The 23962-nt window shown below is 33.1% G+C and overlaps 1 protein-coding gene across 1 annotated transcript in view; it reads left to right on the top strand.

Moving 5' to 3' along the window:
• The window catches only part of LOC109049531 (adhesion G protein-coupled receptor L3-like), a 133313-nt gene that overhangs the window by 7211 nt on the left and 102140 nt on the right, over window positions 1-23962 (top strand). Inside the window, exons 2-3 of the mRNA XM_042761400.1 lie at window positions 9549-9563; window positions 19756-20556. Coding sequence (XP_042617334.1) covers window positions 9549-9563; window positions 19756-20556 — 816 coding nt within the window. The remainder of the gene's footprint in view (window positions 1-9548; window positions 9564-19755; window positions 20557-23962) is intronic.

Here is a 23962-nt window from a genome sequence, read left to right on the forward strand (position 1 = left end):
AGGACTCCGAAAATATCAGTATCAGATTATGGATGTACAGAGACCGAAACCCTGTGGGTTTATTAATTTAGGTTGCTTTGGGGTCAGTAATTAAATCATCGAGGGCAAAATGAGTCCCATGTTTCATCTGTTTGTCTGATTTCTCACTCTGAAGAGGAAATGTGTCCAGAACGGCAGCAGAGACAGTGTTCAGATGCAAATAACTCGCTTCAAAACTACAATCGACCAATTTGGTGTCCAATTTTGTTTCCTCCTTAAAATGGTGCTTTTGGCCTCACCTTAGCTGCTTCACTGTATTCATCTACAGGTAGATACCGTAGATAGATAGATAGATAGATAGATAGATAGATAGATAGATAGATAGATAGATAGATAGATAGATAGATAGATAGATAGATAGATAGATAGATAGATAGATAGATAGTAAAATGTACAATTACAATACATTAGTGTACAACATAACATTACAAACAAAACAAACAAACAGGATGCTCTTTCTGGAGTCTCGGTCTCCGCTAACTGTGGAGCGTGTCACAAAAATGAACTGAAACTCATTTTGTAAGCTACTTGCCTCACAGACATGAGAAATATATCTATAGAAAGCTTGAAATGTCTACTTCAAAACAATTCAAATCGAAAACTAATTCTCTAAGAAGGATTCAGCATTGTTAGCTTCATCTTTGCAGCGGACACGGAGTCAGGTAATAAATAATTATAATATCCCATATTGCCATTTTCCCCAACACATTCATACTCATAGCCATTAATACTTTTCTCGGTGCTTTGCAGCAAGCAGGGGCGGACTTAACTTGACTGTCCAGACTTAACCGGACCTAGTCTAAGAACATATATATTAACCTCAGAGAAGAAAGCATCGTGTTTCGTGTCATGATTTTATTTGTCTTAATGTTTGAAAATGAAAATGATTTTATGACTAAGGTTGGGAACCGGTTCTGTTCTTTGAAAAGAACCGGAACTGTGAGCAATTTCTAAGTTTCGGTTCCGAAAAGGGTTCTGGTGCAACACGTGACCAAGCGCTGTGAGCAGCCTTTTCCCGGTGTTCTGATGATTCGGCGTTTCCCTTAACAGATGTCACAAACCAAATAACAGAAATGCTGCCCTGCCTCTTTAATTTCTGAGCACATTGATTCCAATGACGTGCACTCCACAGACACATCACGTCTTTAACTACCGAACACATCGTTTTCCACGACTGTACGCACACTCGCGCCTTTGATAACTGTGCATGTGGTTTTGTCTGCCTGTAAATGTACCGGCAGCGTGCAGCACCTGCCGCCACTAAATTACATTATATTTGTCCCATATTGTCATTAATATACATACTGACTTTAACTTGGACCACTAAATAAATAGACTGCTATTGTTATGTGAGTATTAGGGTTAGATTATTTAGTGTACAGGTCATTTTAAGAGTGATAAACAAAGTGATAGAAAATATTTATTTTCATGCACTTAAATGTTTAAAAATGTGGAAACCACTCATTGCATCACAGCATCTCCTGACTGCATTATTATTTGTAAAATAGGGGCTTTATGGAGTGTGTGTATACATGGTTATAAGTATAACAGTTTGTATTTCATTAATTTAGGGAAATGAGCAAGTGTCTTATCCCTCAAGGGACTATTTGGCCAACCAGCTTATTTCTGCTTGAAAAGCAAAATGTTATTCATAGTATAAAAAACATCAACTTTGAAGCACATGATGGACTAGCATTACTCAACATTACTTACTACCTTCCAGCAACACTACATTCAATGAAGGTAAAACAGTAAAAAACATAATAATATTTCATTTAAATGGAATCAGAATCGGATAAATTTCTAAAAATGCCCAACCCTACTTATGAAGATCCGTATACTGTAATATATGTTGAATTTTGACATTGCCAACCTTTAAATTAAGTTGACAGTAAGTAATAAACAGTACTGAGCATTGAGTAGTTGAGTATTGTGCATTTTCCTTACCACTATTTTTAATAGTTGTTTAATGATTTTAATGGAACCGGAATTGGAACTGGAACTGGAAAATTTCTAACAATTCCTAACCCTATTTATGACATTTTAATTTTTTTTTGTTAAAAGATTGCAGAAAGTTACAGTTCATTAAATGGACAAGTGCAAGGTTGTTGTTGTGTTTTTTTTTTTTTTTTTTTTTACGTCTTCTTTTGTGATCTAAAAAAAAATAAGGTAGCCTTATATGGCATTAGAACAGCATCAGGTTGACTAATTATTTGCTTAAGTTGTGAAGGGTTAAATAAACTAAAAACTAAGAGAGATAGAGCGAGCAAAATGAGGGTTAGGTGTAAAAGAGCACATAGTTATTATGTTGGGGCCCCATACCTGAAATTTGCTTAGGGCCCTCAAATCACTAATTCCAAGCTTTATGCATGTGCTTTAGTGTGGAATAGGCTAGCTAGCCTATATATTAAAAGGCTAAATATGGTTAAATATCCTTAAGTAATTTAATTAAACATGCAATCAGCCAAATAAGGGCTTAAATGAATGACTAGAAAATTTTTTAGTCGGGGACAGCCTTAGTTTTCTTCTGTTACTCTTCCCTGCTCTGAAGGCACGCTCACTGCTGCTGCTTAACACTGTGTGCGCCCATCTCGTGTTGCTTCCACCAGCGCAGCGCATCTTTTCCATCACCTTAGCTGATGAATGTCTTAAATATAAAATGAAGGAGAAGCCTAAAACAGGCCTGAGCTATGACGTGAAAATCGGCACGAAGCCCGGCTCTAGGGATGTAAGTAAGTCAGGCCCCGTCAGACTCGGGCTGAAATGCAGGGCTCTGAATGGGTGCCGTTAGATTGAGAGTCCAAACAGCTGATAAAAACATCACAATAATCCACAACTAATCCACAGCACTCCAGTCCATCAGTTAATGTCTTGTGAAGCAAAAAGCTGCAACAAATCCATCATTAAGATGTTTTTAACACTTCCTCCAGTGAAAATGTGGTCTAGATCAGGTGAGAAATCTGCACAGATCAAGCAGCGTTTACAAGACAAAACAGCTCTAAATAAATATGTGGTTGGATGTTAATGTGAGAGACAACAGGAGATGGACATTTTCACCGGAGGAAGCGTTTTTATGGATTATGGACTCATATTTTTACCAGAAGCAATTTGAAGTTTAAAACTGTTTTAAAGAAGTAGGCCTACACTTATTTTGATGTTGACTAACATACTAAACCTCACGTACAGCACCTGATTATCATTTTAACTGTAGTGTGTTGTTCAATATTACATTTAAAATTAATTTAATTACATTTTTAAATACATGACATACAAGTTTCAACAGAAATGACGTTAAAGGATATTTTGGTTTATCATAAATGCTTGTCAGTACATGCGGCAGTACTTTAACCATATTTCAATAGACAATGGAAGTAATGCAATAGAAGTAGTCAAACATCACTCTAATTGCTTTTCACATACATTTAAACTCTAATAATTTTTTATTAGCGTTCCTGCTAACACTAACGTTTGCGTTCTCGTCGCTCCAGGTCTCGACGCTGCTGTCGTTCTCTATAGGTCATGTTTGTGTGTTTGACTTTGTAAAGAGCCGGTGTCAAGCGTTAATTGTTGATCCTGCGGTTCGGTGGAAATCACAGTCCCAAAGCACTTAATTTCCCTTTAACACGCGCACTCACAAACCCTCCAGACGCGCTGCAGCAATCAAACACAATCACCGCCGGCACCACAGCCATTCATTTGGAGGTTTTTAAGTGCAGTCAGGCCTCGTGTGTCTGAGACGGGTGAATCTCACCAAACGTCTGGGTCATGTTTCAGACCAAAATAAGAGTACAGCACAAATGACATTCTGCGTTAGGTGGATGCTTCATCTGAAGCGATGTACACAGCCATCCAAGGTACATTTTCAGTTTGTGTGGGTGGAAATAAAACCATGACCGTGTTGTCGTCAGCGTCAAGTTCTTTCATTTGAGTCACAAGAATGAAAAATCAGGAACAAAAGAGTGAAAAAGCACTCCATATAACACAATCTGATCAAAAGTTTTGCTTTTAAGATTTTTTTTAATTTTTTTTTTATTTTATTTTTTATTTCTTGATGCCTGTCCATTTTATTACAATTTGCCTCAAATATTTAAATACTTTTTTTTTCTTTAAATCAGCACACATCACTTCACTTTCAATTAAAATATATTGTTTTTCTGCATTACAGTAACAACAACAACAATAATAATAATAATTATTATTATTACTACTACTATGGTTGTTGTTGTGTAATAAATACATTTTTATAATAATAATAATAATTATTATTATTTATTTTATTTATTTTTTTACTTGGGAAGAAATGTGCTTAATTGCCATGAATATAATGCTTTAAAGCAGACATTATTATTATTATTATTATTATTATTATTATTATTATTATTATTATTATTATTATTATTATTATTATTGTTGTTGTTGTTAAATAGTTTTTTTTTTTTAGTTTTTATTTAAACAGGTATATTTTATTGTGATTTTCACCAACAATGTTATTCTGAAATAACATATAAAGATGTACCAGGAAAAAAAAAAAATGCTGAAAAAATCACTCTATAGTTCAGTTTATTTTGTTTAATATAAATTTAAACAATAAACCATTTTCATTTAAATTTAATTTACAAGCAATTAAGTGTTTGATTTCCTCATTTTACATTACTGTTCTGTTAATTTATAAAGAAGAAGAAGAACAATTGCTATTCTGTTAATTAATATAAATAACTAAATAACTAACTGACTAAATAAATAAATATTTTATTTTAAATAAAGTCTTTATTCACTTTAAACAATATATAATGACGTATTTCTTGGTTTTGACTTTATTTCTGTCTCCCCGTCATGTTGTAGACAGCTGTCGTGACCTCTCTGTCTTTTGCTCTCGGTGAGTCAGATATGATTGCCAGGTATTGACACGCTAGTTGTAACGCGGTTTCTCGCTGATTGATGCACTGACATGTTTAAAGTGATGTAGCTGGAAGACACCTGGACACTTGAGGAAAAGTGCTGGGTTCACTCTGACGTGTGTGTGTGTGTGTGTGTGTGTGAGAGAGAGAGAGAGAGAGAGAGAGGGAGAAACACCTGCAGCCTGTAGTTATTAAATCAGCAGTGTTGACATGCTTTAATATGTTTACTCTTATCAGCTACACACACATTTCCATTCATTCATAATTCAGCGGCTGCGGCTCCTCAGAGGTCAACCAGCACAAGCGCTTTAATACGAGTTTAAGGCTGCTGCTGGACTTTATCTGACAAGCAGCAAACGGCTGTTAATGTGTCTGTTTTCTCGCTCTTAACGAAGCGTTTCACTGTAATCAGGAGACGAAACACTTCTCTAATCAGCCGTTAAGCACTGACTCAAAATCAGTGTGAAATGCCATTCACGTTTTATTTTCAGAATATGATATGTTTCATAGTGAAGCAGTATATTTGGAATCTAGAGTCTGTTTGAGCCCTGAATAATTCAGCTCTTAATATGCTAAAGTAAAGCATTACTCAAAATATCACTGTCAGTCACACACCTTGTGGAAAAAATAAGTGCACTAATTTTAGTGAATGTACACTTGTAGTGTACTTCAAAACTTAAGAGTCTTAAAAAAAAAAAAACTGTTTGCAGATTATATAAGATGAATGAAATAAAAAAGTTTTTTTTTTACCTATTTTGAAGCACATACTAAAGCAAATGTAATGTACTTGATTGTCATTATCAAATGTATTGTGTTATTCAATATTAAATATATTTTAAATGTACTGAATTGCGATTTGATAATTAATATATTAAAATTCTATAATTTAGTTTAGTATAAATGCTAAAAATAGTAGTAAAAAATATATAATTTTAACTTTTAACACACATTAACTAATAATAATGTAATTGCAAATATATGCAACAAGTTATATTTAAGTTTTTAAATTATTATATAAATAAGTTATTATATAAATATATTATTATTATTATTATTATTATTATTATTATTATTATTAATAATAATAATAATAATTGTATTATTGATTCTAGTAAAGTATTATTATTAATTATTAATTATTACTACTAGTAATGTATTATTTTATATTAAAATTATCTTAATAATAATAATAATAATAATGTGTAATAAATGCATTTTTTACTTGATGGGAAATGTAAATTGTCATGTAGATACTGTCTTAATGCTAATAATAATACTAATACTGCTACTAATAATAATACAAAAGGTATATTTTCGTTTTTATTTAAACGTGAATTTTCTTGAGATTTCCACCAATGATGTAATTATGATATACTGAATATAGTAAAAAAAAAAAAAAACACTCCAAAGTTCAGCTAATTACATTTGATATAAACTTAAACTGTAATACAATTTCACTTAATTGTAATTAACATTCAGTGAAGTGTTTGGAAACCTTGTATTCACTTCACATTTGTGTGTATTTTCTATTAAAGAATATTATTTCAGTAATAATTATTCTTTATAAAGTATGCTGAAGTATGCTTTTTACAATTTAGTCATAACATACATACAGTAAGTTATTCAGAAAGGAAAGGTATTGAAGACATGCCAGACATCGAGAAGAAAAGAAACCACAAATACATACAAACACACATAATATCCAAAATAAATACACAAATACATTACTAAAAGTACAAATTACCTTAATTTTTTTTAAGTGTATTTTTTTTTTTTTTTTTTTTTACAAAGCAACACTTTTTGTATGTATGACATCACAGTTTGTGGGCGGAGCCTCATCTAACATATCATTTCATGTTGAATCCCAGTAGTTTTCATTTGATTCTGATCTGCGCTGCTGAGATACAGACACACACACACACACACACACACACACACACACACACACACACACACACACACACACACACCTGATAATAACCTCCTTCATCTTCACTCCTTGAATCGCTAATAGCTTTGCTACACGCTGATTTGAGATGCGCGCGCAAGTGTGTGTGTGTGTGTGTGTGTGTAGAAACGGACTTGAAACCCAGTTGGTATCTATGGCAGCAGAGTGGTGTCCATGGCAACCTGCTGGTCCTCACTTTGGTGATCTTTGAGTTCTAGGGCTCTTCTGACCCCTCATGTCAATAAGCTCCGCCCACTTCGCCAATGTGAACCAATCAGAAACAGTAGCTCTGGAGAGCTGCCAGTGATCATACTGGTGGGAATGGCAATCCCAGAATGCATTGCGTAATGTTTAGTCAATAAACCCAAGATGGCTGAAAGAGTCATTTATTTGAAATGTGCAGCTCATAAGGTTTTGTAGAGATGTTATATGCTCTCTAGCTCTGCCTGTTAATCTGCGTAATCCTGTTTTATCAAAATAAAAGATTACAGAGCCAAAGAGTTCATGCAGACTTGCACATTTAGTGTGTGTGTGTGTGTGTATGTGTGTGTATGTTTGTGTGTGTGTGTGTGTGTGTGTTGGTGTGTGTGGGTGTGGTGTGTGTGTGTGTGTGTGTGTGTGTGTGTGTGTGTAACACACACTACTGTTTCAAAGTTCTCTCCATAATGTTAAGTGATACCTTTTACACCGTCTTACTCAGTTCCCTTTTTAATGTAGTAAATCAAAAGTAGATCATAAGTAATGTTATTTGTTTTTTAAAGATTTTAACTATAAAACTGTAGTTATGCTAATTAAAATAGGAAACTTTGTTGTCAGTTGACAAGCAATATTACATCTCAAGTGCATTGTCTGTAAATTTGCAACAATCAAATGAACAGAGGCATAGAATAGTGCATAAGTATGTGATTTGGGATGCATCTAATCTTTCTGTGGTTTACTTTTAAAACGTTTTAAAATGGATCATCCGAGTCTATTATGATCCAGCAGGCTGTACTAAAAGATACTGTGGCTGCCAGTTGCCCGTCCCAAAGAAACTGTTTTCTATGTGAATATCTGTTAAAAATGTTTTCTGTGATGCGCAGCTGAATTTTCAGCATCATTCCTCCAGTCTTCAGTGTCACGTGATCCTTCAGAAATCATTCTAATATGCTGATTTGCTCCTCAAGAAACATTTCTGATTATTATCAGTGTTGAAAACTGTTGTGCTGCTGAATATTTTTTTTTTTGGAAACTGTGATACATTTTATTTTTTCAGGGTTCACAGATGAATACAAAGTTCAAAAGAACTGCATTAATTTTAACCAGAAATCTTTTGTAACTTATATATTTAATGCATCCTTGATAAATAAAAGTATTAATTAAAAAGTATAAATAAATAATCATAAACATAACATAATCTAACTGACCGCAGACTTTTGAAATGCATGTGTGTGTGTTGAACTAGTATTTTAGTAGTAATATTTTATTTTATTTTATTTTATTTTATTTTATTTTATTTTATTTTATTTTATTTTATTTTATTAATACCCAAAGTGAGTTTTTTTAAAGGTCTAGCTCACTTCTAAGCTATTGTTTGTCCTCAAAATGTACTTATGTAAATGCGCCTCACACACACACATGCTAACAAATTATTGTATGAATGTTTTTCATGAACAGATTTAAGTGATAAATGTGACATGTCTTTGTGTGTCTTGCTGTTTGATTTAATGTCTGTCATTGCTAAATTCTCTTTTATATCTCACAGCTGTCTTAATCATTTACTGCTTCAACTAGTTCTATTTCTTTCTCACACACACACACACACACACACACACACACACACACACACACACACACACACACACACACACACCCACACACACACACACACTCACTCACTACACCACACACACACAACACACAACACACACACACACACACACACACACACACACACACACACACACACACACAACTCACTCACTCACCACTCACACACACATCACACACTCCTCACGCCCTCACAACACGGCATACACAGGTGCATCTCAATAAATTAGAATGTTGTGGAAAAATTAATGTATTTCAGTAATTCAACTCAAATTGTGAAACTTGTGTATTTTAGTTAAATGTGAGCCAAAATCATCACAATTAAAAGAACCAAAGACTTAAACTACTTCAGTCTGTGTGCACTGAATTTATTTAATACACAAGTTTCACAATTTGTGTTAAATTTCTGAAATAAATGAACTTTTCCACAACATTCTAATTTACTGAGATGCACCTGTACACACAAACACACACACACACACACACACACACACACACACACACACACACACACACACACACACACACACACAATCTCTATAGTTTGTTTTCTCTGATTCTCCACAGGTCTCTGCTGGAAGTTTTGCTGCTACACAAACATGTTGTATATCTCGTATTAAGTTCGGGTGCACAGTGTGTACGTTTTTCTGTCCTAAACTCATTTTGTGCATCCGCTCGCTTGAGTTTGAGTAAACACTGTTGGTTTGGACCAAACAATCATTGTTTACAGACTTCATTGTGACACAAAGCAGATGCTTGTTGTTCCTCAGGTTGTTCTGGAGAAGAAGAAAATGTTGAATCTTGCTCTGATTTTCTCTCTCTGTCTCTGTTTTTTTCCTCCATGCCTAAAATAGAGGTGGAACAGAAAGGTAAAGACGTGTTTCTTTCACCCCGTAAAGTGTCTCTGTGTCGGCTTTCTGCCAACATGTTTAACATTTTCTCAAGTAAACCATCATTTTTTTAATTTGTTTTTATTTATTCATGCCTAAAAGATTATTCTTAACACTGGCTTTGTGATATTTAAGCACACCGTTCAGTGTTGAGGTCTGTGTGTTTGTTAATATTATATTTGATCAGAGGAAATGTTATGTATGTGGCAGAGATGGTGTTGTGGTGGGCTCATGTCTTCTCATAGTTTCCAGCTTCATTTCAGTTCATGTGTGTTATAATGCTCTTCTCTTTGTGCTGCTCAAAACACACACACACACACACACACACACACACACACACAAACACACACACACACACACACAAACACACACACACACACACACACACACACACACACATAGAGCGAGAGAGAGAGAGGGAGAGAGCACTCATGTGACATTTTCATTAAAAAAAAAAAAAAAGTTTATTTATTGGATGAAGATGAGTACAATGTGATATGATTTTCCAGAAGAGAAAACTATACATTTTAAAGGTATATTTAATTTAATATGGTTTTTTTTATTGTATGTTACTTCATTTATTAATATATATATATATATATATATATAAATAAATATATATTATACATGCATATTATAGTGAAATAAATATTGTTTATGTAGCATGCATATGATAGACTTATTATTATTATTATTATTATTATCTGTTGTATTATTGTTGTTGTTGTTTAATTATAGATTACTTCAAAGCAGAGACAGACTGAAAAGCATTAAACTTCACAAACAAAAGTCTCTCTCTCTCTCTCTCTCACTCACACACACACACACACACACACACTCAAACAAATAAATAAATAACTGAATTTGCTTTTATGGGGTATTTAAGCAATTTAATGGGCAATGTATTTTATTGCATTTTATAATTGCATTTTAATGCAATTATAATGCAGTTTATATTTATATATATAAGTATACACATTTACATCGTTTAAAAATTCAAACCCACATTTATCAGACACACACACACACACACACACACACACACACACACACACACACACACACACACACACATACAAACTTTATTAGGCAGACAGCATCAAACGTGAAAACATGCAAATGAGCTAACACTTGAAATGACAGTAATAGTAATTAATCAAACTATTGAGAAATGACTTGTTTGTGGAATCATTTGAAAGTGATTTAAATGAACCAATTCATTCATTCATTCACAAAAAGCATGCACTGGCAAAATATTGTTTATTATTATTATTATTATTATTATTATTATTATTATTATTATTATTATTATTATTATTTATACTTTATCGATATAAAAAAGATACAATTATGTCCATTTAGAAAAACAACAAGAAAAACAACAACAACAAAAGGGTTTTTAATAATCCTGTTTTTCTCTGGTGTTGATGCAAAAACAGCAGTAAAAGTGTTTACAAGCAGAGTAAAATCAAACACTTTTTTTGTTTCTGTTAATAAAATCATAAAATAATTAAAATTTATTAAGCATAATTGCATTAAAATTGCACAACAAACTCACAGATATGCAGCATTGCTGACTATGCGATAATATCAGAGACGAAGACGGAAACACATTCATGTATCATCCTGAATTTATTACAAAACTTTTATATATATATATTTTTTTTCACACACGCGTCCAGTTTGTCTGTTTGCGGCTATAAATATTATGCATCCTTTTTCATCTGCCAGCTAATTAGATCTTCCAGCATCAGTGTATCGGATAAGTGCTCGCAGAGCCCCGTTAGCACTTTAACAGTAATGATATTCATAATCTAATTCCCATTTAAAACATCCAGTGAAGCCCAATCAATAACCCGGCCAATGAGCTGTCAGCATTTTAAATGACATCGTTACGATGATAGGTGCTGTAACACACACACTACACACACTAACACACCACCACACACCACACATCACGGGACACAACACACACAACACACACACACAACACACATCAAACACAGTCACACACAACACACACAACACCACCACACACACACACCCACACACACACAAACACACACACACACACACACACACACACACACACACACACACACACGAATACACACGTGTGATTGTGTAGATCTCAGGTAGTTTTGCATTTGTTCTGATTCTGTGTTTCTCAACTGCTGTTGCTTACACGTGTGATTGTGAATTTTTTTTTGTTAATCGAGTTCAGATTTTGTGTTTGTTGTGAGGTGCTAAAACATTGTTTATTTTTTTAATATCACCATGAACTGCACAGACATAAAACTATTCCAAAACAGTAACTGGCAGGCTGAATAGGAAAACTGACCATTTTGTTTTCTGACAGTCTCTTGAATTTTGATAGTTTCATGCTCCTTGTACATATTGGCATCTAATTTGACCAGCTTCTAAATAGCAGTTTATGTTGCATCAAAATACATTGAATTTTAGTGTAAACATGCTATCATTAATTAGTTTGGGGTCAGGAGATTTATTTATTTTTTTTAAGATTTTAATTTAAATAAAATATTTATTTAATCTATAAGAAATTGATACTTTTATTTGCATTAAATTTATTTTTAAAAAGTAATTTAACAAAAATAAAAAATAAAAAAAATAGAAAAATTGTTTTAAATGCTGTTTTGAACGTTCTATTAATCAAAATAATTATAAAAATAATTTAATAATAATAATGATAATAATAATAATAGTTATTTAGCTTTGCATCACAGGAATAATTTACATTTTAAATATATTACAGTAGAAAACATCTATTTTAAATGGTAATAATGCAGTAGCAATGCATACAGCCTTTGAGATTAACAACAACAAATATACAGTATGGGAAGTGTTTTTCCCTTTTTAAAGTTGTCAGGTCTGTTTATTTGGCTATTTATCATCCTGTCCTGCATGATGATGTGGTTAGCTGCATGTATATTTTTCAGCTTGTTTTTTTTGTTTATTTGTTTTTCTGTTTTTTATTATTTTGTGGTTGGCTGCATGTTATTATTATCGAGAAGCGCTGCTGCAGAGCGTAAGAGCAGCTGATCTGAGATCAGAGATGAGCATTACAACACATGCTGTGTGATCAGTCTCATAGACAAACTCCCTCGTCCTCCTCACCTCATCCCTTCCTGGTGTCTTCCCCTCGCACACTTCATCTGGACTGGATCCTGTCAAAAGCAATAGTTCAGCAAATAATGAAACCTCTCACCATTTACTCCAAACCCTGTGGCTTTCTTCTGTGGAACACATTTTGCAGAATATGCACCTTGTGTGTTTCCATAAAATACAAGCATGCTATGCTCCAAAAACAACATTAAACATCAAAAAAAGTGTTCCATATGTACTGTGCAATATTATATCAAGTGTTAACGGAAGCTTTGCATAAGGGACAGACTGATATTTCCAGATAAAATGTGTTGTTGGGAGATTTTTTATATAGTATAGTTAATTTATTTTGTATAGTTGTCATGTGGACTACTTTTCTGGTGTGTTTTGTTGGTTTTGAAGCTTGACAGACAAGGTCACTGTGAACTGGGGTTTGCATGACTGCTCATTTTGATTAGTCCTCTAGTGTTTGTCTGTAGTAAATAACTTAATATGCTGTGCAGGGTCAGAGCTCTTTGCTGTTTGTTGTTTGTTGAATTTTTGGTTTTTTTTTTGCTTTGTTTTTTGATGTTTATGGTAAGTTCAAAGCTGCAATTTTTTTTTCTTGTTTTCCAAAAAATCCTTTTCACATCCTTAAAATTTACCGAAGCTAATACAATAATCTGCCCACCTATATTAAGTTACTTTTTTAATATTCTAAATATCTATTAAAATTCATTTATTTTTATTTTCCTTTTCTACCCAATTTGCAGATAGTTTTAAATATAAATCTAAACAGTAAATATCAGTTTAATATCCTTTATCTTACATAATGTTGTAAAGTTAATTTGGAAGATTTTATTTGGAAATATGATGGAAAAACAAACAAGCAAACAAAAAATAAATAAATAGCGATGGGGAAGAAAAATAAACTTAATTAAAGATACATTCTCAGAAAACATGTTTTATGTGGCATGTTTTGGTGGACAATATGACAAAATATTATTATAATTATTATTTATTAGCTTTTAAATATTTTTTTCATAATTATTTATTATTTATTATTATTATTTTTTGGTTTTTTAGTGTGTTCTTTAATGTGAAGGTTAATATTAATTAAATTTTTATAATTAAATAAATCTTGAAATATATATATTGATATTGATATTAATATTATTATATTCGTAAAGTAATGCATAAATGGCGAAATAAATATATAAATATTTATTTATTCATTCATTCACGTCTTCATTTATATATGTATGTGGAGCAGTTGGGGGTTCAGTGCCTTGCTCAAGGACTCCTCAGTCGTGGTGTTGCCGGCCCGAGACTCGAACCCACAACCTTAGTGTTAGGAGACAAACTCTCTAACCATTAGGCCATGATTAGGCCATTAGGTTTCCAATATGGTGACTGTGATACATGAATGTATTTATTACTCGAAAATGTGTTATTTTTCATGTTTAGGTAGTCAGTTTTGATCTGAAGATTCAAGACGTCGTACTGCCAGTGTGTCAGTTTTGATCAAGAACAGTACTGCCGCGCCGCCTCTGCATGTGGTGTGAAAACTCTGAGGGTGCCCTGCTTACGCTCTGTTTACTCCTGCAGCCAACATCTCCCGTGGTTGTTTTCTTTTTGATTGACAACTTCATCTGCAAGAGATAACAACAGATCTTTTACTGTACCATCCTCAGTCATAGCTCATGATGCGCAAAACAAGAAAAAGGCGTCTAAATTAGAAAGACCAAAGAAATTGAGTTTGAAAGGTGACGCCGCCCACTGAGTGATGTGCCCACAACCGTAACCCTGAAAATGAAAGGAAATAAATGAGTAAATAAATACACAAACAACTGAACAAACAAATAAAAGAATGAATTAATAAATAAATACATAAATTAATAAATAAATATGTAAATAAATAAATAAATAAATCAATAATTTCTGCATTTATTTGTGTGTCTAAATATTTCATTATGTATTTAACACTTTATTTATATAAAACATTATATTTCAACATTTATTTAATTATTTAATTTTGAGTTATTTGGCCCTCCGTACTGTCGACCTTATAGACTAGTTAACCAATGAATGAATGAATGAATATATGAATTATTTATATATACTATTTCTATACTAAATATCTAAATATAAAGGGTAACTTTGCTACATAAAAAAATAAATAAATATATATAGAAACTTGTTTTTAGGGAATATATTTTGAATTTATGTCAGTTTCTTTAAGCATCAGTTTCAATAGGGAAAGAAAAATAAACATAATTCTGCAATTAAGAATTTGTAAATTTAATTTAAACTTATTGAAAATAATAATAATAATAAAAAAATAATAATAATATAATTTATATATATATATATATATATTTCTCCAGTAGTTGCAGGCCTAATAGACTCAATAACCCATTGGTGCAACATACTCCTGCTTTCACGATACAGAAAAGAGAAGCATGAACATTCTGTCAAACGTCTCCTTTAGTGCTTCTCTGATTAAAGACAGACAGATGTGGTTTTGGAATGACATGAGAGTGACTAAATCAAGACCACATTATATTTCTGGCTGAACTATTGATTAAAAAGCCCTTCCTCACCACTTTCCTCCATCCAGAGTCGGTCTCAGGCCTCGTCTGCCTCCTTCATTAGAGACTCTCTCTGAAGACTAATGTGTGTGTGTTGTAGCATCATTACAGCGCTGTGATCTTGACTTCGCTTTAAACGTCGCTTTAAGACACAGATTGGGGTGTTTGCTGGTTTCTGATGCAGCCGTTCACTGCATATTACTGTAATAATATCATCTGGATGGACAGTCAGAGAGTCGTGTGTGTGTGTGTGTGTGTGTGTGTGTGAGAGGCATTAAAACGGCGCTGACGCAGGAGCCAAACGGCCCACTTCATTAACCTTTACAACACCTGTGTAAGCCGTATTATTTCTCTCTCAGAGACGCTCAGACTAACTAATGGAGTCACAGAGCCAGAGGAAGCTTTATTTTTCACAGTACCAAGGAATGAAATGAGTTTCTTCAACTATGTGGACTTTTGGGAATTAAATTCCTTTAGAAGAAACTTTCCAAACTCGCTGGCTTATTTTGTCTAATAATGGTGAACCATTAAAATAATGTCCCAATAACTTGTGAAACATAAATGCAACGCTGGAGAAATCTGACATTTTTTTCCTCCGGGCCATCATGAAGAAATGTAATTTCCTCAACCGCATCCATCACATTAAATACGTTATATTATATACTTCTAAATATGTTATATTATATAATTATATACTTCTATACTACAGTACTATTGTTGCATAATTTGGCAAATAGAAGAAACTTTAGACAAAGCTTTATCAGAGAATAAATTATTATAATAATTACAATAAATTATTAAATATATTCACACAAATCATTTTTCACACATCACAATAATTTTTATTTATTTTATTCTTTATTATTTTATGTTATATATGTTAAATATATTCTCATTCTTTTTGTATAATTTGTTAAAGAAAAGAGTAACTTTAGATACAGCTTTATTAGAGAATAAATTGTAATAATTATAGTAAATTATTCTCTCCACACAAGTCATTTTCACATGATTAATGTTGAAATATTTTATTTCTATTCAGTTTATACATTTTATAATATATTATATGTATTTTAAATATATTTTCGGTAAAAAAAAAAAAGAAGAAGAAGATAAAAAGTAACTTTTGCTGAATATTTATTAGGAAATAAATTTATGTATTTTAAATATATTTTCGGTAAAAAAAAAAAAGAAGAAGAGGATAAGAAGTTAAAAAGTAACTTTTGCTGAATATTTATTAGGAAATAAATTATTATAATAACTACAATAGTTTAATTTGGTATTAGCTAAAATATTATTTAATGATTTAATTTTTTATTTGTGAATTGATTATTTTTATTATAAATGCATTTGTTTTAATTCGATAAATATTATTTGATTTATTTGATTATTAGTGTTTTGTTTATACATTACATATTATATTAAATATTTTAAATATGTTCGTTCTTCTTGCATAATTTGGTTAAAAAGATATAAGAAAAACAACTTTAGAGAAAGCTTAAAAAGGGAATAATTTACTATAATAATAATAAGAAATACCATAAATCACACAATAAAAATAAATTGCTTTGTTTTTTTTTTTTTCTATTATTTTTTTTTTTTGTTTTATTTTTTTTATTATTTTTACTCTTTTTTTGTTTTTTTTTTAAACAAACAAAAAATTAAAGTAACTTTAGATAAGGCTTTATTAGGAAATAAATAATTATAATAATTATAATAAAATATTATTAACCTTCACACAAATCATTTTCATGCAGTATATATATTGAAATGGGTCAATTTACCCTGTTTAGTTTATTAACATGTATTAGTTATTCACACGTTATATTTTAATAATAGATTTTCATAGTTTAGCATTGAAAATAAAGGGTAAAACAGTGAAATCTGCATAAAATCCATTTGTAGTAAAAATGAAGGCTGAAAGTAAAACATTTTAACAAGACCGTTTTAGAGTGCTTTTTATTGTTTTCATAAAATCAACCGCTGGAACATGACAGTGGAAGAAACAGGCAGATATGATAAAAGACACACGTGTGCTGCTCGCTCACCGCCGTCTCTGTAGATTACACTGGCTGTGGTATCAACAGATTTGACCCTCGCAGGAAATTAATTGGAATGAGTTTATATATTTCTAACCTAATTGTCTGGTTAAGTGTGTATGGGATCGCCGCAGTCAATGAGGCTTGGGCTTTAATCAATTTCTCGAGGCGAAAGCCCTGGAAAGAAACACAATCTTTCTGTTCTGATGCTGCGCTGCTGCTTAGAGCGAAGCTGAATGGAGCAAAATATGCTTATTATTAGTTTTGTGCGCGCAGACGCAATAAATCATGTTGACACAAATTGACAATATCTTAGCATCGGGATGGAATCCGCTCGGATTGTAATAAATATAAGCTCATTGTTATGTCTGTTATGTCTTTGGCAGCTTTTGGCCAGTTTTAATTGATGTGATTAATATTATTTATCTTATTTTTAAATGTTTTATTTGAGAAGTTATTGAATATTTTTGAATGCATCCAATCCGTCTCCTCGAAGGAGAGAGTTCAGATCCATCCTGATACAACACACCTGTCTGGAAGCTTCCAGAAACCCTTAAGACCTTGTTTAGCCGCTTCAGGTGTGTTTAATTAGGGCTGAGCTCGACTCTGCTGGATAGTTCTTGCTCCAGGAGTAAAGATTGGCGCTCCTGTAGGAGATGCACAAGCTTCTGAAGGATTGGTTCACTCCTAAAGAGAGAGAAAAAAAATGATTTACTCAAAGTCAAGTTTTTCCAAACCCTTATGAATTTCTGGCTTCCTGTGGGACACAAAAAAGACATTCTGAAGAAGTTGGAAATTGGGGAAAAAATGCACCAGAATGAACAAAAATGCCCACCAGATTCAATATAATGATGCGCCAATGCATCAGTGAATGAAAAAAAAAAAGAAAAAGAAAAAAAAAGACATTAACAATGTTTATGAAAGGGATGATATTCTTAACTATTCCTTTGTGTATATATCGACAGTATTGTAATGTGATGAGAGAAATTAAAAGTGAAAGTAAAGCGTAAAGCAGTAAGATCCACATAAAAGGCATTTGTAGCAAAAATAAATAAATAACAAAAATAAAACTAAAAGTAAAATATTTAACAGGACTGTTTGAGTGTTTTTTTTTTGTTTGTTTGTTTTGGAGTATGTGTTCAAGGAAAATACTGCATCAGTCATTCAAAATTTCAATGTGTTACTTGCATTCCGTTGAGCCGATTTCTGCGTGAAAATTATTTCAAAGTAAATTTTACACCACTTTTTTATATAAATGTTTTATATTTTTTCCAAAATCTGAATTTAACTTTAAAAAAGTTACTAATAATAATGTACAAATTGAATTCATATAGCTGCATTATATGTCTGCTTGTCCTCTGACTATAGTGCTTTCTGGATGCACACTAGTCTAGTTTAACTCGTCAGTCAGACAGCGTCTTCATTTCTAAATGAATGCTTCCTGGCCAGAATGAGCTACAATAGCATATATGCAGCAGATGTAATGCGTCGCACTGTAAGAGCATCAGTCATTGTCTAGTGAAAGAGATGCGGCACAATGTTGTCGAGCAGAAATACAAGAGCGTTGACGTTGCTGGTATGAAAAAGCATACTGAATAACATTTCATTCTCCTCCATAATCTGCGTTTTATATACGTGATGGATCACTGGAAGCAGCCCACACTCTAAAAAAAATGCTGGGTTAAATACAACCCAGCGCTGGGTAAAACATGGACAAACCCAGCACTTGGGTTACTACCTTGAAGGTTGGGTTAAACATTTAACTGGACTGGGTTCAAAAGAACCCAATTGCTGGGGTTTGTCCATATTTTACCTAACGCTGGGTTGTATTCACTTATGCAAAACTGTGTCAGGGGGAAGGGGTGGGTTATCAACGAATGAATGAAACACATTTGTTCGTGTTTCACTCTGTCTCGAATCGCGCTCGCAGAAAGCTCTTGAGAAACAAGAGAAAGGGTTACGTAGAAAGGGTGACAGCACACTGCATTAACAGAAATTATCATGCATGTTTTCATAACCACTGGCCAAATTCAAAAACAAAACTAAAATTAAATAATCTTTGAGAGCAAGGGGGCCTCCTGGTGTTTCGGTGGCCCTACGCAGCTTGTGTACTTTGCGTATAGGGAGGATTGGCTCTGGTTGTATTTAACCCAGCATTTTTTAGAGTACAAATGTTTTGACCCAGCATTTGGGTTTCTACAAATTGCTGGGTCAAAAGAACCCAATCGCTGGGTTTTTCCATATTTGACCCAATGCAGGGTTGTATTTAACCCAGCATTTTTAAGAATGCAAATGCTATGCGTCTACTCAGCAACACATTTCTATCATATCATGTGATTGTGTGCCTAGAAGTAAGCCGTTATCCATTGTATCAAATGAAAATTAGAATGAAGTTCTTTCAAACCTGCACTCACTTGTCTTTCTCTCTGTGTTTGTCTGTAGTTTTCTTGTGCCCAGGGCTCCTGCGCGGCGTTTATCAGAGCGAGCATCTGTTCGAGTCGGACCACCAGTCAGGAGCTTGGTGCAAAGACCCCCTCCAGGCCTCGGATAAGATCTATTACATGCCCTGGACGCCGTATCGCACGGACACCCTCACCGAATACTCCAGCAAAGAGGATTTCATCGCAGGACGACCCACCACGACCTACAAGCTCCCGCATCGGGTGGACGGCACTGGGTTCGTCGTCTACGACGGAGCGCTGTTCTTCAACAAGGAGCGAACCAGGAATATCGTCAAGTTCGATTTGCGCACTCGCATCAAGAGCGGCGAGGCCATCATCGCTAGCGCAAACTACCACGACACTTCGCCGTATCGCTGGGGAGGGAAGTCGGATATCGATTTGGCGGTGGACGAGAACGGCCTTTGGGTGATTTACGCCACAGAGCAAAACAATGGACGGATCGTGATCAGCCAGCTCAACCCGTATACGTTACGTGTGGAGGGAACTTGGGACACGGCCTACGACAAACGCTCCGCTTCCAACGCCTTCATGATCTGTGGGATCCTGTACGTCATCAAGACCGTCTACGAAGACGACGATAGCGAAGCCACCGGGAATAAAATCGACTACATCTACAACACGGAGCTGAGCAAAGACGGCTATCTGGACATCCCCTTCCCCAACTCATACCAGTATATCGCTGCCGTGGATTACAATCCCAGAGACAATCTGCTCTATGTGTGGAATAACTACCACGTGGTCAAGTATACGCTGGATTTCGGAGTCCTGGACAACAGGCTAGGTAAGAGCTGGAGCATTATTTGCACAATCTTTTGAAAACTAAGATCTTTTTCTCAAAGTGAATCACACAAAAAACATGTTTCAAAAGGAAAATAGTAAGAAAGACCCTATGAATTCAACTTTGTTCAAGTTTTGTGCCGTTTAACTCATGCCTGATCATCAGTTTGCTGGCGTACACTTAGAAGTTGACAAACATCTTAACAAAACTTACATTTTTAGATTATTTTTTAATCAAGTAAAACAATAAATAAATTAGAAATGAAGATATGCTTTAATGGCATGTTTCCCATATTTTTATATTATATAAAAAAATATTTATTGTTTTTATTATTATTAGCAACAACAACAATAATAATCATAATAATACATTATTAATTAATAATAATATTTTTTTTTACATGTAACTTTTCTGGGGTTTAACTATATTATTGTATATACATTTCCACCAAAATATGCATTTCATTTTTTTTTTTCATTTCTTATTATATATATATCTATATATATATATATATATATATATATATATAATTATATATATATATATATATATATATAATTTTAAATGGAATATAAAAATAATAATTATAAAATACCAAATTCAAATTAACAAATAACATTTATTTATTTTATGCAAAATATAATCTTTTATTTATTATGCTTTTAAGGTGAAATATGACATGTTTTAATGAGATTCACTGTGGCCTTCTTCAAACTACTATTATATTTTGGTGAATCCGTGGGTGGAGCTGCTGGTGGGAATGCTGTGGTTGTGAAAATGGAAACTTTTGATTTAGTGAAATGAGTTGTTTGGTGTCTGCGGGCGGCACACAGTTCGAATGAGCTTCAGTGCTGTTTGCTTGAGTTAGTGGTCAGACCAGAACCTTTGAAATTCCCTCTTTAATTGGAAAACCATCAAATTAAGTTTGTGGAGGAAAAGTTCATGGCTGCTTACTGAAGGTTGGATTGGACCGACTGGACCGGCGCTAATTACAGAGCGAATGTTTCTCAAATGTGTGACATTTATTTCACTATTTAATTAAAAGCCTTTAAAGAAAGAAAACTTTCATAAACATCTTCACTAACACTGTGGGAAAACGCTGTAAAATGCAGGAGTCGTATTGGGTGTCATCACTAAGAGAAAAAAATAACTGAAATCATTTGCAAAGATTTTTTAATTGCTTTCCACCATTTTTTCACAGTCACCCTCATTGCCAGCCAAAGTATCATAATTGCCACCACATTGTTAGAAATAAATACATTTATTTATAGAGTTTTCTGCCACAAAGCTATTATTACTTTTATATCATTTACTATTCTGGTAACACTTTATTTTACGGTTACACCTATTGGTTGCTTATTGGAATGCATATTACTAGAATATTAGCCATTTATTAGTGCTAATTAAGCACATATTAATGCCTTATTCTACATGATCTTATTCTACATCCCTAATCCTACCCAATACCTAAATTTAACAACTACCTTACTAACTTTTAATAAGCAGCAAATTAAGAATTTATTGAGAGAAAAGTCGTAGTTAATAGTTCACAAGTGTTACTTATTCTAAATTGGTACCAATTTTTTATTTTTTTAAATGTTTACATAATTTTTTTATATTTCAATGCAAATATAAAACAAAAAAGAAATGTGACAAACAAAAAATATAAATTAGGAGAAAAAAAATCCTTTTTATATATTTTATACCTGTAAAAGGTATTTAAAAGATATAAAAGATAATAAACCCTTCCATGTATATAAATTAAACTTAATTGATTTTGATATAAGTTAGGAGCAAAAATTACCTTAGTATTTTATATAAATATGTTTTATATTTTTGTTTTTTATTTTAAAATGTTAATTATTTTTAATCAAATTTACTTAGTATTGTTTTACATTTCAATACAAAAATAAATAAATTGTTAAAACAAAATTAAAATTTTATATACAGTATCTGTAAAATACATTCTAAAAGATATATAGCCTATGTCTCAAGATATATTCTTCAATTTCCACTGAGGGAGTTCAAAATCTAAATGTGAGAATAAGTAAAAGTGATATTTGATATTTGTCTTGGCCAGCAAGCTCTAACAAGAAGAGTATTCTCTTGAAAGCTGGTTTTCATTGACAGACGAATCTGTGTTCAAAGTCACAATTATGTCTCCCTGGTGACAGCAGCGGTTTGGACGGCATGCATTTAATTAAATTTTCCTGGTTGTACTTGATCTGTAAGATAAAGTTTTGGGCACAGTGGAATGGAAGTGTTTTTGACAGAGAGGTAACAGCTGCGGCCACTTCACATTTACACTCTCAGCCTGTCATGAGCCGTCACGCCTCTTCACCACTGCTTTCTGCCAGGAATTGAACATGCTACTTGTTTATATATACAGAATATACATATAAGGCAACATATGGTTTATAGCCTATTGGACAGTGTTCAGCATCCAGATACGCTAGATTATAATCTAAACACATTAGTGTTGCCAGTACTGTGAACTGTCATCTTCTATGGTCAGTTTTCTGTGGAGCAATAGTTTGAAGTGAATATCGCTGAGCAAGTTAGTTACACTGTTTACAACTTTCTACCTGAGTAATAGCACATCCAGTTTAATGCCGCAGACATGCTTGCAATGCATTTTCACCCTTGCATTGAGGATGCTTCTGTTGTGTGTAGCATTGCATAATGGTGTGTGTTTCTCTCTGTAAGGGTGGACATGAGTTGCAGTTGCTCTTATTAAGTGATAGTGTGATTTGAGACACTACATGCATTTATAGAGTCAGAAAATGACCCACTCAGAGCTCAAGTCACACTTGCAGAGAGAGCAGTGTGTGTGTGTGTGTGTGTGTGTGTGTGAGCAAGCGCCCTCCTCTGCATGGCATGCTTCTCCTGGAATTAACCTTCATATGAAGGTGACTCTTTGATGTGGTTCTGTTCATCACATTCTTTTGCTGTTTCAAGACCTAGTGATCATACATACAGTAGGCATAAACACGCCCATATGCAAAGCTGCTTTATGAGATGTAAGTATTTTTACGATTTTATAAGTTTTAGCCTTGGTGACATAATTAAACAAAATGACACAACCAACAGCGTTGTTTTTCTGGATATCTACATGGCAGTAAATACCTTTGACTGCATCACAGACATGCTGATATTCAGAACAACAACACACTTGCTAGTATGATATTGCTGTACAATAGCAATAAATAAGTTAATACTGAGTAGCTTACATTTTAGACACAGTGTTGCAGTGAAAATAGTTCCTAACAAAGGTCTCATGTTTTATTCCTGTGTTTTATTCCTGAACAAATAAGTATTTTAATGAAACTGGTTGAGTAAACAATTCAATGACTCACTCATAAATCATTCCTCTTACTTAAATAGGAAAACATGATCTCTGATGATCATA

Source organism: Cyprinus carpio, chromosome A7 (assembly GCF_018340385.1).
Source record: "Cyprinus carpio isolate SPL01 chromosome A7, ASM1834038v1, whole genome shotgun sequence".
NCBI classification, from domain to species: domain Eukaryota; kingdom Metazoa; phylum Chordata; class Actinopteri; order Cypriniformes; family Cyprinidae; genus Cyprinus; species Cyprinus carpio.